The sequence below is a fragment of the Takifugu rubripes genome, chromosome 13, assembly GCF_901000725.2.
Source record: "Takifugu rubripes chromosome 13, fTakRub1.2, whole genome shotgun sequence".
Lineage (NCBI taxonomy): Eukaryota > Metazoa > Chordata > Actinopteri > Tetraodontiformes > Tetraodontidae > Takifugu > Takifugu rubripes.
The window spans coordinates 17688270-17705685 of NC_042297.1; the positions used below are offsets into that span (position 1 = coordinate 17688270).

Consider the following 17416-nt stretch of genomic DNA (forward strand, 5'->3'; position numbering starts at 1 on the left):
CAGGGAAGGAAACCAAGATAGTTTCTCTTTTCTTGCAGGATTTTTTAAATAGCTGGAGATAATTTCAGTGAAAAAAACCAGCCGATTCTGTCCTCTCCATCAACCTGGAGGAGAGGCAGCGCAACTGCACCTCCATCCTCCTCCTCCTCCTCCTCCTCACAGCGCTGCTCGCCATCCATCCTGTCTCCTCCTGTACCGTTAACAGATGGTGGGAACAACATCGCGCCCGGCTGGTACCACAAGAAAAGAGGACAGCATCCCGTCCAGACAGCGCTGGGACCGGACCGTCATGCTCGCCGTGCAGGGCTGCGTGCGTCTCTGAGTGCTGTCGTGATTCGTTTCACACGGTTCCACCGCCACGGCCGCGGAGGAACCTTCTTGTGACTGTTTGGGCTCTCCATCGAGCTGGGGAAGATGGCCGCTATGAAAATATTAACAGGCACGGGGCTCTTCCTGGCGCTGTGCGCGCTGGGGCTGCTCGCCATGGCGATCTGCACCGATTATTGGTACGAGACCGACGCGAGGAGGCATCGGGAGAGGTGTAAAAACTATGCCAACAAGAGGAACGACCCGGGCTACATCTACATTTCAAACCACAACCTCCCTCTCCAGATGCCTCCGAAGAGCCTGCAGAGGAAAGGTAACGGCCCCGGCGCCGGAGCGCTCATCAGGGGGAAGCGGCACTTTCTGGCCGCGGCGTCCGGGATGGAGTCTCACTGCAGCCGGCAGTTTAACTCCACCGTCTCGGGGCTGTGGAGGAAGTGTCACCGGGAGGGTTTCGACCTGGAGACCGAGGACCTGATTTACAAAGGTAAACAGTGAGGAGGCGCTGCAGGCCGTGATGCTCCGCGGCACCTCCAGCATGACATCAACATGTACGCGCACAGGCCCTCGCCGCAACCGACCAGAACGCGTCTGCTTTTTATAGTTACTGCTAATATCCACACTGGTTTCATGAGGAGCTTTGGCATCTTTCTTTGTGTAGGCTGATAATGGCTTCTGGGGAAGAGGGGGGGGGGGGGGGGGGGGGGGGGGGGATTAACAGCTGTGATCTGTGATTTCACTTCAACACAGATTTACAGTGGATTTTTTATTTACATAGAAAGAGGGAGACTTGGAATATTCCAGGCCTCCTTCAGTTGTCCAGACCTCCAACTGGTCACATGTGACTGTTGTCACCTGCACCCGTTTACCAGAGTCTGCTTGCTTGTTTGGATCCTGACATCTGGAACGTGCTCGTCCTCATCATTTAATAATTGATAGTGCACAACTGAGGACGCCTGACTTGACTGGTGATGAAGTCATGGCTGAAAGCTGATGCCTGCACGGGTCCTGTTACAGTATCGATCCTGAGCACATTTCCTCAGACTGGTGTTGATACAATGATGTTGGCACGTTAAAGCTGCTCCACAACCCCCCCAGACAGATGTTAGACAGTCACATTCACGGGTTAAACTGGGGTGGAGCCCACGGCGGGCCTGGAGAACAGGTGGTGACAGTGGAGCCGTACCAGTGCTTGATGGTGGCATGACAGGACCCAGCAGGATTAGACTGGAGAGTCTTTGAAAAGGAGGATTTATTTAAACCAGCCGGGGCTGGGATGTAAATCCCAGACAGCTCTGGTGAGTTTTGTGTCATTTGAATTTAACGAGGTGTTTTTATGACAGGTTGTATTTTTAGGTTCTATGGAAGCAGCAAGTTTCTTTACCTGCTAAACTCTAACAGGAGGAACTGCACATATCCAAAGCAACAGACGGATTACAGTGGGACAGAGAGGACAAATTGACTGGTTACAGTGGGACAGAGGGGACAAATTGACTGGTTACAGTGGGACAGAGGACAAACGCACTGGTAATAGTGGGACAGAGGACAAACGCACTGGTTATATTGGGACAGAGAGGAAAAATTGACTGGTTACAGTGGGACAGAGAGGACAAATTGACTGGTTACAGTGGGACAGAGAGGACAAACGCACTGGTAATAGTGGGACAGAGAGGACAAAGTGACCTTTTATAGCAGGACAGACAACAAATATACTGGTTATAGTGGGTCTGAGGACATAAAGACTGGTCATAGTGGGACAGGGAGAACAAATGGATTGGTTATAGTGGGACAGAGGACATACAGATTGTTATAGTGGGATAAAGAGGATAAATGGACTGGTTTTTGTGGAACAGAGAATAAATGGATTGTTATGGTGGGTGAGAGATTCTTAAAGGACTGTTTCAGCAAGATAAAAGCACTTGTTCTAATGGGGCAAATTTGCCTGTTGTTTTCACCACAGCAGATCGTGATGTCGATCAGGAGTTGGTGTTGACTTCCTGCCCTGTAAAAGCTGATAACATTTATTGACAACTGTGATGATGGTCTAAGGAGAACAAAAGCAAATGGACCAGGTTTAAAAATACCATCTAACACTTATGTTACCAGTCGACTGTTGCTGCTGCTTGTTATTACCTAACATTAGTTTAAGATAACACTAGCAGCCCAGTAAATCCTGATCTTAAAGCTTAACTGGACCCTTGGATCTGTGGAACAGCTTCCTGTCTGGAACCTCCTGATACCACCTGACACTCAAAGCCGCTTCCTGAAAGGGCTCCCATGGTTCCTCAGTCAACAGTGTCCAGATCCTGAGGTGAACTGAGGGGTTAATGTAGTTGGACAAACATTTGCGCGTCATTTGTTCGATTGATGTGACTCAGATGCAACACTGTGCAGAGAAAATTGAGGTTTTTGGGGAGGATTAATGGGAACGCGGGGTTAATGAGTCCGCCTCGCCGAGTTAAGATTAATTGTGACTTTAAAAAAAAGAAAAGAAAATGCAGCTCCTCCTAATCCTGAAAATGAGGTCTCAGTTTGACTCTGAGAGTAATCTTCTTTGCCTCCATCTTTTTCTTCTGGACAGGAATCATTCAAAGGTGTACCCCAGTCAAGTATCACTACTCTTCATCCATCCTACCGAGAAATTTACCCATCAACATCACAAAGACAATACGGCAGGACGAGTGGCACGCCCTCCGTAAGTCTCAGGACGCGATTTAATGCCTTTATCCAAATGACGGCAGAACCTCAAGTAGAATCTTTCTAACCTTGCTCACAGTAAACGATGACATCTGTTTATTTGCCCAAAAATAACCATCCCAGTCCACCCCAAGACACGCACCAGTCAGTCACACAAGCACGTGAAACAGTGTTAGCCAAAGTGATCTTCTAGCCAACATTGTTGGGTAGAAGCAGCGGTGTGTTGATGCCGAGCAGTCTTCTATGTTTCACCTACTTCTGCACGTCTCATTAGTACTTTTGGACATTAAAATAGAGTTTTAAATGAGGTGTTTGCATGTGTTTTATTTTGCCTGATGGGCAGCGGCACTGGATGTGCTCTGTTTGCAGATCTGAGGAGGATGACGGCCGGCTTCGTCGGCATGGCCGTGTCCATCATCCTTTTCGGGTGGATCATCGGAGTGTTGGGATGCTGCCAGCAGCATGACCTCATGCAGTATGTAGCTGGGCTACTCTTCCTCATGGGAGGTACTGTGAGCGTACACACACACACACACACACACACACACACACACACACACACTCCTCTCCACGCAGGCAAAATCCAATCGTTTTCAATTTGGGTGTTTATTTAGTGACGTGAGAGGACAGGCTGTGATAGTAGATCGATGTCCTGCAGTAACCTGACACCTGTCCCATTTAACCCCCCCCCCCCCACCTGTCTTTTCTGCTCACGCAGGAACATGCTGCATCATCTCCTTGTGCACGTGCGTGGCAGGAATCAACTTCGAGTTGTCCCGCTACCCCCGCAACATGTACGGCCTTCCCGAGGACATTAGCCACGGCTACGGCTGGTCCATGTTTTGTGCCTGGGGGGGCCTGGGTCTCACCCTGCTGGCGGGCTTCCTCTGCACCTTGGCTCCCTCCCTGAGCACACCCGCTCGCACGACGACCCACAAGCCGAGGCAGGAAAACGGGACCGTGTGACGGAGGACAGCGACGGACCCACGGAACGCACAACCCGCACCCTTCGAACGTTGATGTTTAAAACAGTCTTCGTCCGTTCACCATGTACACCGCCCTCAACATCTCCATCCCCCCCCCCCCCCCCCCCCCCCCCCAGTGTTCATCGTGCCTGAAAAGGAGCAAAGTAACGGAAAAAAAGGTCTCACCACCAGTGTGGAAGAACGCCTGAGGGACCAACAGCGGGAACAACACCCACAGTAACGTTGTATCATTATGGGCATGGGTCTCATAGCACAAATACGCCTTTTCTGGTGGGTGGAGGTCTTTGACATGCTGAATTTGTGATGATCTTGACTGTTTTCTCCAAGGAGAATTTCGTCTTACAACGGTGCTCTCGTAAACACATGGAAACACACACACACACACACTCACGCAGCACACGCACTAGCACACACTTTTTCACACAATTCCACTCAATTACTCCCAGTGAATGATGGGAAAATCCCCTCGAAAAAGGAGCGGACATCAAGCCGGAGCATCAAGTCAGCAGTCTTCTTTCAGTCGAGTGATGTGTGCTGTGTTAATGTTCTTTATGGATTTAAAAAAAAAAGAAAAAAAGGAGTAAAAAAAAAAGATCCTGGCATTAGCTGCCCGCCGTTTATAATAAACAGATATTAAAGAGGGGCCCCGGGGAAACATCTGCAGCCTCCTCAGAGCACAGGGGCCTCCCAGAAGCATGTCAGTATGATGAAGAAAAAAAAGCTAATTTCCATTGAATTGCAGATTTTCAGACGCCTCTGTACAGACTCTATAGTCAACAAATTCATCTGTGTAGATCCAGATCATTGTCCCAGTCCAGTAGAGTGTAAGAGAGGAGCGACAGGAATCATTTTCTCCCCTCTTTTTGGTTATGGAGGAAATGTCGGCTGACAGTGTTTAAAGGACAAAGAGGGGACAAAATCAGTGTTTGCCTGCAATAACGGTGAAGGATTTAGCATATTCAAGATGAGCCTTAAAAGAAAGAGGTGCCACTTTGTTGATTTCACCCCAAAATGAAAGCACAGGCCGCGTTTGAACCCCCCCCCTCACTTTGTACAGACGCATCGCACCCCGACGCCCCTTAACCTGCCCCCACGACAACTAAAAAACGCAAGCACAACACGGAGCATAAACCACGCTAACAGCGGCACGTCAACGCACCAGTGCGGGGCTGGAGCTGCTGTTAGGCCAGGTGATTATTTTATACATTTAAGAAACAATTGAAGAAAAAAAGATTCCAGTAGGAGTCATCTGCATCACTTAAAGCTCAATTAATCTCATTATTGTAAACATAGTACAAATTGATTCACCCCATTCATGATGCGCCTTATTGGGACGTGGTAATTATTCGTTTTTTCAGACTTTTATACTTTATACTTTCTCCCGAGCTGGAGTTAGAAAAGCACAAGGACCAGAAAGACCCCAGTCTGCTGTCCTGCAGGACGCACCCCGAAGCAGCGTCGTCGGGTTCGAAAGTGTTGTTTTTAAAGAAGCGGCGCGACTGGTGCGTTCATGGACACGCCTTCACGTGGGTTTGACCAGTGTACAGCAGGCCGAGGAGAAGACAAAGCAGCCAATGGTGTGTTACTCAGATTTATTTATTTATTTATTTGTCCCAAAGTCATTCTAATTCATGAGAAAAAAGAGGCCATTACATCGTCATGATAATATTACAGCCATGTGTGATGAAGTTTTTATCAGTGTCAACCATGAGATATTCTATCTGCTGTGTCAAATAACATAAGAAGAAAAAAAAAAAGGTGTTATGTGTATTAATAACACTGTGTGTGATGTTCTGTCCTCTCGCCGCCACCATCAACCACTCGGTGAGACCGTGGACACTTTTCCGAAGGCGGGGAAACGAACTGCGGCGCGAACAAAAACTCTCGTGTTTGACCTTTGCTCTTCGCTGGGCCTCGACACGTGGGAGTAAAAAAAAATTTTAAGTATTTTAAGTATTTTTTTCTTTCCTTTAACCATGTGGAGGTTGAGATGGTGATTCTGGGAGGATTAAAGGACACGTACCTGTAAAAATACATCTCTATCTGTGGTCACTGACTCAGCCGTTCGGATCCTGCGGCCAGTAACAGGGTCAATCCCGTCAGTATGTGGCGCAAAGGTTGCTGGGTCTGAAGCACGAATGGGTGTTACTGGTGAGAAACTAGTGAGATATGACGGTGCGGTGGGGGGGGGGGGGGGTGTCACAGGATTGGTTTTGGTTCAAACTGTCAGAACAGCAGCACACAGTAGCAACAAATCCACAGAGGGAATCAGGTTTGAACTGGTGAAAGTGCCCATCCCAGCGCATCCGTTATGTTCTACCAGTGGTTTCTACTGGTTCAGACCGAAGCGGCGCCACAGTCTTGCATGATCTCCTTACATTTCATTTCTTTCAGTAGATCAAAGCTTGTGTACATTTTTAATTTATTTTAATTGAATAAAACAGGTCATTGCTAATGAGTCTGGTGTGACTTCCGGTGTTTGTGTTCGGGTCCAGTCTTCACCCCCCCACAACCACGTGGGGAGGTGAAGCTGAGGACATGGTGCCATCTAGAGGGAGGATGTCAGTTTTCATGCGTTTGGGTTGGAGGCTGCTAAAATACCTGCTCAAAATCAGTGGAAATAGGTTCATTTAAACATTTATTTAAAAAATCTTAATCTAATCTTGCCGTATATTAGACATGTTTAAGGTGGGGTTTTTTGTTTCATAGCTTCTGGACAACTTTCAAACAATTTTAATGTGTTTTTTTTTTTTAATTATTATTATTAAGAATTTAGATATACGATGTTTAATCTATAATTGTACATGTACTGCCAGTGAACATTCACGCACATTACAAGACTCATTGATGATTACATGAAAATTACAGGCAATAAAATCAACTGTAGTGCTGCCGTTTACATTTGTTTCCGGAGATTATTTAAGTTAAACAGCGTGTAAAACTCACATGTTATACGACAGAAAGAATCAACATCAGAGATGAAGCCTGAAGGGCCTCGTTGCCTTTTAATGTTCATTCCGATTTCCCTGGGTAACAGTGAGCAACGTTCACACCAGTCTACTTCTTGGCCCGGCAATGGGCGCCCACCACCATGTAGCTGTCCGGTGAGGAGTTGAGAGCGGGCGGCCTCACTTTGTTCCGACAGACGTCGGACCTCCCGGTCGGACCCCCTCCGCGACAGGGGTCGTGCTTCTGCAGGTAACTGGCGAAGGTCTCCCAGCCTCCGCCGACACGCACCATCACCTGCCGCTCATTCAGCATCTGCACAGGTGACACCACAGTCAAGCTGGGAATGCTGGGAAATGAGGAATTTGCAACCGGCATGAGGAAGTCTGAAGTCTCAACCCCCCCCCCGGAAGGCAAATGCAGTCGCTTTGTCAAAATCTCATTAGACCAAATGAAACGACACCCCGTGAGAGCAGCTGAGCACACACGCAGCACTAATCCACACATGATCATGCAGCGTCACACACGCACGCACATGCGTTGGCGGTGACGTGCGAGCCCCACCCCCGCAGAAAAACACCTGATAAACATAGATATTTTAACTAGTGTGACTCCTGTGTGGACATGTTATCCATTAGCTTTAGCGGTGAGGAGGTCAGAATCAACACATCCTCAAAAGGCAGCTGTCCTCATGGCTGAAAACCAACTGCTGCCATGGTAACCACAGCCACAATATAAAGGGGGGGGGGGGGGGGGGGGGGGGGGGGGGGATGAAAGGAGAAATTGAGATGAGTTCAGCGCAGACCCTCAACTCCCAGCAGACACGAACAATCCCAGGAGGCGCTGCAAAAGCCATCGGATGTTCTATTAACGCCGGCCCACCCCCCCCTGCCTTATCGCCAATAAACCCTTCATTATGGAGCCATTAAGGATGTGATAATACAAGCAGATCTGCTCGTCGGATGTGGGGAAGTGTGTGTGTCTGTGTGTGCCAGATGAAAAATCAATGTTACAAGCACACACACACGCGCACACACATATACACGGTCAGGGGTAGAGGAAAGGCCCAGACAGGGCACGTCTCAGCTGTCATCCTGTAGATTAAAATGTAGAGGTCAACAGGGGTCAGCCCTGACATTCTGAGTAAACCTCTTTTCCTGTCAGCGGTGACAGGAAAATAAATTAAAACGTAAAGGAGCCCTCGCTTCAATTAGGAGTTTAAACAAGCTGTTTTTCTTTCAGCCTTCATTTTTAGGGTGCGTTTCTTGGTCAATCAAACAGTGAAATGTGACGGGATGTTCCTCTTTTCAACACAACTATAACCAGCCAGTCCGAGAGCCTGGTCTTTTCCCTCCAGCCCTGCTGAAAGATGCATGACTGTATTTAAGGAGCGGAGGTTATTCAATGACCCACCAGTAGGAGGCAGGCTTTAGCCACATTCATGGATAAAAAAAGAGACCGAGATGAGACTTTGTAAGATGATAGATGTACATAAGCGTCAAACTCACCAATTCAATATCTGTAAAACAACTATTTGACACACTGTAGAGGAGGGAAAAGCCCCAGTTTACAAACGGGGTGGGGGCGCTAGCTCAGAGTGAAGACTGTTTTTCTAGCCATTCATTCTAGCTCATTCATTTTTGATAAAGAGCAAGGGTGTGAAATAGGGAGAAATAAAGATGTTGAAACTATTGTGCAGGACACACAAAAAGGAGGGCGAAAAAAAAACCTAATTTTGAAATGAATTTAAGAAAGCAGTGTTCAAAACGTGTTGTCCATTACATTCCTTTTTACAAAATAAAATCCATTAGCACATGCAGATGTGGCGTGATGGTGTAATATGTTTGAGTGTCTTCTCCTGCGATTGACAGCGCGGGGCAGCGTCCCTGAAGGAGGGCCTAATTGGGCGCAGAGAAGAAAGAAAAGCTCCTTTTTCGCTTTTCACCAAAGAATGGCGGAGCACTCCATGGCCGACGTGATTGAATGGCCTCCACAAGGAATAGAGATTAGGCTGGGGGTGAGGCGGGGAGGATGAGTAGGGGAGAGGAGTGTGTGTGCGTGTGTGTAAAGTTTAATGTGAGGAGGGGCCGTCATGCTCAGCCGCTCATTAACAAGCTGTCTGATTAAACCCCTCACTAATGACCGTGTCTGGGAAATCAATAGTATCTGTTGTTTAAAAGGGCCTGCACACTCTGAATGGCACGCTCTCCTAGGAGCTGCACCGGGGTTATCGTGGTATATGGTAATTGAGGATTATGGCTCCTTCGCCCCACACACGCGGAGGCAACTGCGGGCTTCAAGGTAATGGATGAAGTCAGGGTCGATGGGCTCCGCACACACACCTCTGACGCAGGCTTGTCAGAGAAGGTAAAGAACACACTGCAGAACATCTACGGACGATTAATAATAGCAGGAACTCTGCATGCAAAGGCGTTGAAGGTCACCACGGTGCAGGGGGAAAGGCTCTATTGTAACATAAAAGCGATTCCTGGTGATTTAACGCACGTTCCACCTGGCCTGGCCATCATAATAACATTATTTAGCCGTCACCTTGTTATTGCCTCGCTTTAAGGCGACTTTGAAACCTGTGCTCCTGCATCACTGACACGCCTGCTGAGGGGAAACAGGTGATTCCGGGGCGATAGACTCAAGGGATGTGGCCCGAGAGCCTCGAAACTGAGCCAAAAGCCACGCAGCAAGCGAGCACAGCGCATGGCGCTCGGGAACGGAAGTTCGGTGCAAAGACTAAATATAACATCCGGTAAATTTCCAAAATAAAAACATTCCACGACGGATGAAATTTAAGGGTGTTGAAGGGACGCGCACTTTCAAAATGTATTTGTATGAATAAATAACTCAAATAAACAAAAAAAGTAGTTTTACATTTGAGTGTAATGGACTTATCGAGTCACCAAAATCCCAACATTAAGGGAGTATTTGATGGGAACAAATATTGTCTTCTTTTTCAGACACTAAAAAATGGTGCCATCAAACAATCGCACACAAATTCCTTTTCAGTTTTCTCTCCGACCAACAGAAAAGACCCGTCAATCCTCAGATCGCACCAAGCAGGAAATATCCACTCAATATCCAGAATATTTTAGCTTGACACATTCTAGGACATAAAATATGGACTGTAAAGTGTTATTTTTGTTAAAATAACACCAGATCGTTTGATTCAAGTTGTAACTGTGAGGTTCCGAGGGAAGATGGGCTTGGGGAAATTGATACTTAAAGTGGAATTATAAATACTAAATGTCGCATTTATGGTCGTAGTTTTCTGTTCAGCATCCACTCGCAGCCTGAAGCCGTCGTCTTTGTAAAGCCATCCGATGCGCGCCCTCCCAAGTGGCGTGCCATTTGAACCATGCACCAGACACCCTATTGCTGCAAAAGAATCATCCTTGAAGAGACATGTCATGTCTGCTTCTTTAAGTCTGAACTCTTCACCGAAGGCCTGCGCTCTGAATAAAATCATTGTTGGCTCAGTCTTCTCCTGACCGTTGGTTGCCAAGCAACATTGCCTCCCAGAAGGCCATTCCCCAAGCCTTTGTGCAGATGCATACTGGGCGGTGCGCGGCATCCGCGGGCTGAGAGGAGCCAAGTGTCCCCGTCCCAAATGATTGCAAATCTGAGACACTGCACTTGTTGATGCCTCAGCTGTTGCTTTGTAACCTGAAGGTCTTCCAGCCTCACATCTTATGTGTTGGTAAAAAGCCAACGTCAAAGACGTGGGTAGTCAAGCAATCGTCCTCTGTCCACAACACATTTATATTCCAGTTTGTGTATGACTGAGAGTTGCTGCATTCATTCTTCACATCTAGTGTGTTTAAACATTTACAGAGAGCAGGTGAGGGTCCATAATGGAGGACTAAAACATCCCAGAAAACATGCAGAGTCAGACATGAACAACAGAAGGATTTGGGCATCTGTTCTACATTTGAGATGCCCAGATGACATACAGGCATACTTACACGTATGTACAGAACTTTATCCCCGACACGGTAGCAGCCTTTGGGTTGCTTCTTAATGAGGAACCTGGTGGGACAGCTGCAGGGAGGACTTTCAGTGATGTTCCTCACCTGCTCAGACGGACAGAAATACTTTTGCTTTTCTTTGGTCAACTCAAATGGTTTCATTTTGAGATCGTATACGTACAATATCGTCCAAAATATTTGTGGCTGTGCACCTCTGGGGTGTGGATTTGCGCGAGGCGAGCGCTGGAGGAGGGGAGGTCGCGGCGGGGGAGAGCGGAGATTTGCCCGTTGGGTTGATTGCGGCGCAGGGCGAGGACAACAAAGGCGTTTGTGTTGGGGTAGCGGTGGTGCAGGGACTGGAGGCTGTGAGCGGGGACTGAGGCGGGGATACGCACGCCAATGTCGGGATTGTGGAGGCTGATGGAAGATCAGAGGCGAGGGAGACGGCGAGGGTTTCAGCCAGACAGGCTGCGCTTGAAGCGAGGGCCACAGGTGAGGGAGGAGGAGAGGAAGCTGGGGGCTGGGGTGGCGAGAACAATGATGGAGGAGGATAAAAGGAGAAGGGCAGATGGGGTAATGGAGATAGGCACCCCGCCTCCTCCCTCTCCAACTTCACTAGACCTGGAGGCTCCACACCGTACCTGAAAGGGAGCATCAGCAGAGCAACGTGAGGATTTAACACTAACTTCCTCACAGAACTGCCATTTCCAAGAAGGAGGAGTTACCTTGAACTGCTCTCAGCTTTAAATCTAATTAAATATGTCAGTAAACAATAAACACAATAAAAACACATTTCAAAGCAGTGCATTGGTTGTAGCTATGGCTCTCATGCCAAATCGACGGTGTAATTCCTCAAACTCGTACTGAAACATTGTGCTGTCTCTCAAAAATCTGATACTGTCCACGTTCCACGAATGTATCACCATCATGAGCTGGCTTCAAAGACAAAGGTGCCGACTTTCAACTATCTTATTTAAACTCATCCAGGCTGATGTGGATGCGAGATTGGTGCGTAAAGGTCCTTGCTACTGGGAGTACTGGGCTCATTAATACTCTTGACAAGGCTTTTTTACGTACCTGGCTGCTGTCCGTCCCAGCTCCATCAGGCACAGGCACACCTCCCGGGGCTGCTTATGGAGGACTTTCCATAGACAAACAGGGAAGAACAACATTGAGGAGGGAGCGAGTGACTCATGGAAGGAGAGATACTTCCGGAGATAAACTTTGTGTGTCAAAAGGAAACAGGAGCTGCAGGCTGGAGACATTACAGACAGCACTCTATCTCTGTGGTGTGTTTATCTTGGATGGAAAGGCAGGAATTCCTAGAGGAGCAGCTGAGGGCATCAGGGCATCAGATCCACATCTGCCTACACCTCCAACCACGCTGCAAAGGAAGTCATTTCTCAGTAGCTGTAGTTTTTGAAATCCATTATTACCCCATGGCAGGGGCAGGAAAAGAAGATGAGAGAGGAGAAAAGGAATATTCAGGTGTGTATCAGGTGTTGTCGCTCCGAGGCAGACAAAAACGAAGCTTTCAGGAGAGTTACTTCACCTAATTAGACAACAGAAGTGGTTCGGGTCTGTTGGGGGGGGGGCGGGGGGCTCACTGTGAGGAGGGATAAACCTGCGCATTATCATTGCATCTCCCACCTTGCAATGACATGCCCAGGAAGCCGCTCAGACACTGCTTATCCGCTCAGGCCCACATTGTCGACGGGTGTTTCAAAGTTTCAAGGGCTTTAAGGCTCATTTTGTGTAACACATGTAGTGTGCGAATACCTTCCCTCGGTTGTTGCTGTGGTGTTTTTGGATGTTTATCTAATGAGCAACAGTGGTGAGGAAAAAGATTTTAATGGGAAGAAACCTTGAGCAGGACCAGGCTCAATAATAAGAATGATGACGCTGTGAATTCATTATCAGCTCATAGCATCACAAAAAGTGGTGTGACAGCTAAATTGTGTATTCAGACTTAGACAAGGATTGATAATAAACCTTTTCAGCCTCCGGTGAAACTCCAACAAAAAATGTTCCCCTGACTCATTATGGAAGTGCTGCAGGAGAAGATCCACTTCAGCCCAGAGAAGAAAGGACCTGACTCTCCTGAAACCCTAATGTGGGGGCGGAGCCTCCGTCCTGTTTAACTTACCTAAGTCCTCAGACTCAAACAGGTAGGCCTCATCGACGCCGATCTTCCGACACCAGTAGAGGAAGTTGGCGACGTTGTCTCGGGCAAAAAATGTTCCCGAGGCCGCGTCAGCTCTCCAGTGGATGGCTCTTCTCATGAAGGGCTGCGATACCGACAGGAGAACACAGATTCAGCAGGTTAGGTATCAATTCTCTTATTTTAGCAAAAAAAAAAAAAAAACCCGACATGTGCATGAGAGTTGTGGCACCTTGCCCTTGTTGGTGTGGATCATTTTCTCCTGCAGCAGCTGCGCCAGCTGACAGAGGAGAACGCCATTATCCAGCCCATCCATCAGGCTGTCTGCTGTCAGATGTACGCCTGAGAAGACCCACAGACGCTCTTCAAAACCCACAACTTATAATCAAAGTTTTGTGTTACCGAGATCTGAAACATACCCAACTAGACAAAAGTGTTACATGAGATTCTGTCTCACCCATGAGGTTGTTGAGCCAGGAGACCAGGTCTTCTTTCATGGGGAGTAGACTGGCATCGTGGCGGCATGGGAGCCATTGGTGATACTCCTGAGGACTGGCCAGACCAGGCCCAGAGCGTCTGTATCTTCCAAGGACACAGTTCAAGCCCAGCCCTGTGTGGGGCGTTGGGCTCAGAGGCCTTTCGTTCGTAGGTTCCATCTCACCGTCCATGTCTCTGATGAACCCTGAGGAGCCAAATGAATGCTTTTCATCCTCAGGTGGGACAGTCCTGACTCCTGTTGTGTCAAATAACCACATAAACTGACGCCTTCTCCAGCCAATCGGCACATAGAAGCAGGTAGGCAACCCAGATGGTCTTGAGATGGATTCTGAGAAGTTCTTCTATCAATAATTGTCCATTAGCCGGGTTACATCTCCCAACACTGGGTTACATCTCCAACAACCCAACACAAAAATCCTGTTTCCTTTATTTTCTTCCTATTTTGTGTAACTTTTAAAATAAAACTGAGAGGGACTGATGTGGCGGTCTCCTACGACAGCTACAGGGTCCTGTTCCTAGATCAGCCCACCCCCCCGTCATACAGCTTAGCACCATGCAGAGACTTGTTCTGACTGCCAGCAACACCCAATCAAGGGAAATTAAGGCAGTGACACATGAAGTGGGTCACCGGGGCGGCTCGGTAATACACAGCAGACAGGGTTGGTCTCAGTCACATGGCACGAGAGTAAGACGGGGCCATGCAGAGGTGCATCACAATGTGGCCATATTGTCCGAGTCACTGATAAAATCCCGTTGGAACCATGAATTAAAGAGCAGAGATTTATAAAAAGTCTACATAATTCAACCTTTTCTACGAGTATCATATCGTCAGTTATGTGATGCTGGGACATCACAAAAAGTGTATTAGAAAACCTAAACAGTTAAATTTCAATATAATCCTGCAGGACTGATCTTGTAAATGTTTGATGAGCTAACAGAGAGACTCACTGGGTTTGTCAGATCATTCTTTACAGAAATACTGCAGCCCAGAATAGTCAGCATGCATGTTTAATGTGGCTGTGAGACTTTGACTGCTAATACCGCGTAATAGAAATTACCATGCTAATGTTTCAGCGCTCTATTTTTTCCTGTAATCTTCTTTGTACTTGCTAATAGTCTATCTTGTCTGTGGTGTGGCTACAAAGATCCTCTTGTTTTCAGTCTGATCCATCCTGGAGGACAAATTTTCAGCAGCCATACTGGCATCTTCACACCCATACAGCTGTTTGAGCTTCATAGCTGTTTACCTCCTGTGTATCTTTGGGACATCGCCGCATTTTAATGTATATTTTGCCTAAAAGAGCAGAGCGAAGTCCCCTGTGTGTATGTACGCCTGTGAATTCTGGGCTCAGCCTGAGAAAGACAAATGTTAGGGATGTCAGAGACGCACCATTCTGACGGGAAAATGTCTTTCGTAAACACAGCATGCAGGCGCGCGCGCACAGAGGTTCCGTGGCCGGTTTACGGGTTGACCGACGGGGCATGAGAGCCTCTGTCTGCAACAAAACATCCAGGTGCAACATTCACACCTCTGCTGCAGGACGGCCTTGCTGGGAAAGGGAAGGCAAAGGTCAGCTATGCCCCTAACTGGCAGACACTGGCAGCCTTTGTTCTCCATCACACACACACACACACACACACACACACACTGGTCCATGCATGTATGAGGCATTTTATTCCATTTTTTTTACTGTGCACAACCTATAATGTTTCCAACCTACATTTTTCCTCAGGGGTATTTCACGCCCTTTAATTGTGCGCGCTCAATAAAAGACATCCTGACATCCAAACTACCTGCAAGAAACTACCAAAATTACACACCAGCATTCCTGAAATCTGCTGGTGGCCTTTAACATCTGAACACGCATGCACGCACGTACGGCGGCGGAGGGATCGATGGCTGGGTCGGACTGTAAGGCCTCCATCAAAGCGTCCGTCTGGTAAACTTCACAACCGGTTGACAAAATCTCGTTTCCTTACATGACAGACGGCTCAAAAAGGTGAGGCAGCAAATCTGTCAGTTCAAGAATCCTCCTTTCAGTCCCCTGCTGGGCTTTTTCCTTCAGCGTCTAGGCTAAATAAACCTCAAATCAACACAAGCTGGAAAGATCTGGAGACCATGGAAATGATAATACAGGTCTGGCTGGAAGACTAATAATAATAATAATAACAATAATATTAATAATAATAATAAAGTTGTTTATTTGAGCCTGAGGTTGACTGGACATTGTGTCAAAAACATGAAGAAACACAGAACCACATCTGCTGCAGGTTACATTTAAACCCATATTTTATATTTGGGAAATGTTGGAACTTTACGATAAATACAAATACGTTATATCATGATGAGCTAAATCCAGTATTTAACTCTTAAAAACAAGTTTTTTGATGGACAAAATCCACATTTAAAAGCCTTTGGAAGCAGCAGGACAAAGTCGGTGCCACGAGAGTGTCAGCAGAAATTCCTGTTGGTACTCACAGCGTCCTTCCAAAGACGTCCCGCTTTCATGCAAACGTCTTTATCTTGGCTGTATCTTCCCCTCTGCAGCGTGCACGCTCATCACCAGATGTTCCTGGAGTTCTCCACATCCAGGGAACGTCGGTCTGCAGCGCCAAGCGGCTGCCCTCACCTTTAAAACAAACTCTCGCACACGCCTGCAAGTTTGTGGTGTCAGTTTACAACCTGAGATCATCACAGATAACTCCAGCCAGCAACATCTGCCGGCACAAGTTATGAAAACCAAAAGCTTAATAGGCGAATAAGCAACAAGTTGGTTTTTTTTAAGGACTCAACGGAATGACCCGAGTCAGCAAACATGAATCACAAGCCTTCGATATTTGAATAATGCATCAGAAACAGTTCAGCATCTGATCACCACATCATTAGTTGGGGGGGGGAAAGGACTCTTTTATTAACCATGAATCTGCTGCTGCTCTTCTATGATCATTTACTGCAATCTCAGTGAGCCCCCCCCCCCCCCCCCTTTGTTTAATAAGGCTATTGTGTGTTAACTATACACATCAGCACACCCAGAGGCCTGGAGTGGAATTACAAGAGTGGGTGGTCAGAGTGGATGCAAACATAACCTGTAGCTGCCATCAGTATTTAATTCAGACATTGGTCACCTGTAAAATAAAACAGATGTCAGTGAAAAATCAAAATAGTTTGAAGTTAAAAAAAATTAAATATCTTAGTTCTTCTTTGTATGTTGTAACTACGATCATAATAATTTGTCAATGCAAAGAAGCCATGGGGGGGGGGGTGGGGCACTATTTTCCTAATCTCGTAGCAGAAACCACCTTTTTTAGAGAGAAAATGAGGCTGCGGAGTAAATTAGTCGCAGTATAATGACAAATAGGCCCAGTGAAATGGGAGCTACACATTTATTTTGTCTCCACTTGGCACAATACTCATTTGTTTCTGCATGTGTTAGTGAATGATATTAGTAAGCGTGCATGGTGAAGGAACCTTTCTTTTTGTCATCTATGAGAATGTGTTTTGTCCGTTTAAGTTATTTTATAACTCTGATATGTTTATCTATATTTTTAAAGGCTCCTTGTCTATAAGTTCATCTCAAGGGAAGCAACATAATTCTACATTTGTAAGAAAATTCCCAGCAGCAATCTCCATCCACACGTTTTAAAGTCGCCCTTTTGATGTATCATAATTACATTAGAAACATTCTAAATTTATATTATTTATATGAAAGTTATCCAGAGTCCGTGGCCGCAGTTACGTCTTTTTCCAAATGGCAAAAGAAAGAAAGAAGCGAACAAAGCAGCCGCATGATTCAGTTACTGTACCTGACGGAGGCCCCGCGGCCTTT

The 17416-nt window shown here is 46.9% G+C and overlaps 2 protein-coding genes across 4 annotated transcripts; one reads left to right on the plus strand and one right to left on the minus strand.

Moving 5' to 3' along the window:
* The first annotated feature begins 182 nt into the window (after positions 1–182).
* On the plus strand, positions 183–6464 carry tmem276b (transmembrane protein 276b). Its single transcript, XM_003969679.2, has 4 exons — positions 183–811; positions 2906–3019; positions 3391–3528; positions 3740–6464. The coding sequence occupies exons 1-4, from the start codon at positions 415–417 to the stop codon at positions 3985–3987; spliced, it is 897 nt and encodes a 298-aa protein (XP_003969728.1). The 5' UTR covers positions 183–414; the 3' UTR covers positions 3988–6464.
* A 148-nt stretch (positions 6465–6612) lies between these two features.
* gas2b (growth arrest-specific 2b) lies at positions 6613–16297 on the minus strand. Of its 3 annotated transcripts, XM_029846035.1 has the most exons (9): positions 16069–16297; positions 15570–15663; positions 13549–13773; positions 13324–13469; positions 13077–13218; positions 12008–12071; positions 11112–11571; positions 10928–11035; positions 6613–7268 (listed from the first exon to the last, which is right to left on the minus strand). In XM_029846035.1, exons 3-9 carry the CDS (start codon positions 13757–13759, stop codon positions 7065–7067), a joined length of 1335 nt encoding a protein of 444 aa, XP_029701895.1. In that variant the 5' UTR covers positions 13760–13773; positions 15570–15663; positions 16069–16297; the 3' UTR covers positions 6613–7064. The 3 variants fall into 3 exon arrangements, with proteins under 3 accessions (XP_029701895.1, XP_029701894.1, XP_029701896.1); XM_029846034.1 differs by lacking the exon at positions 15570–15663 and having other exon boundaries at positions 16069–16296; XM_029846036.1 differs by lacking the exon at positions 15570–15663 and having other exon boundaries at positions 13324–13433; positions 16069–16293.
* Between the last annotated feature and the right edge of the window lie 1119 nt (positions 16298–17416).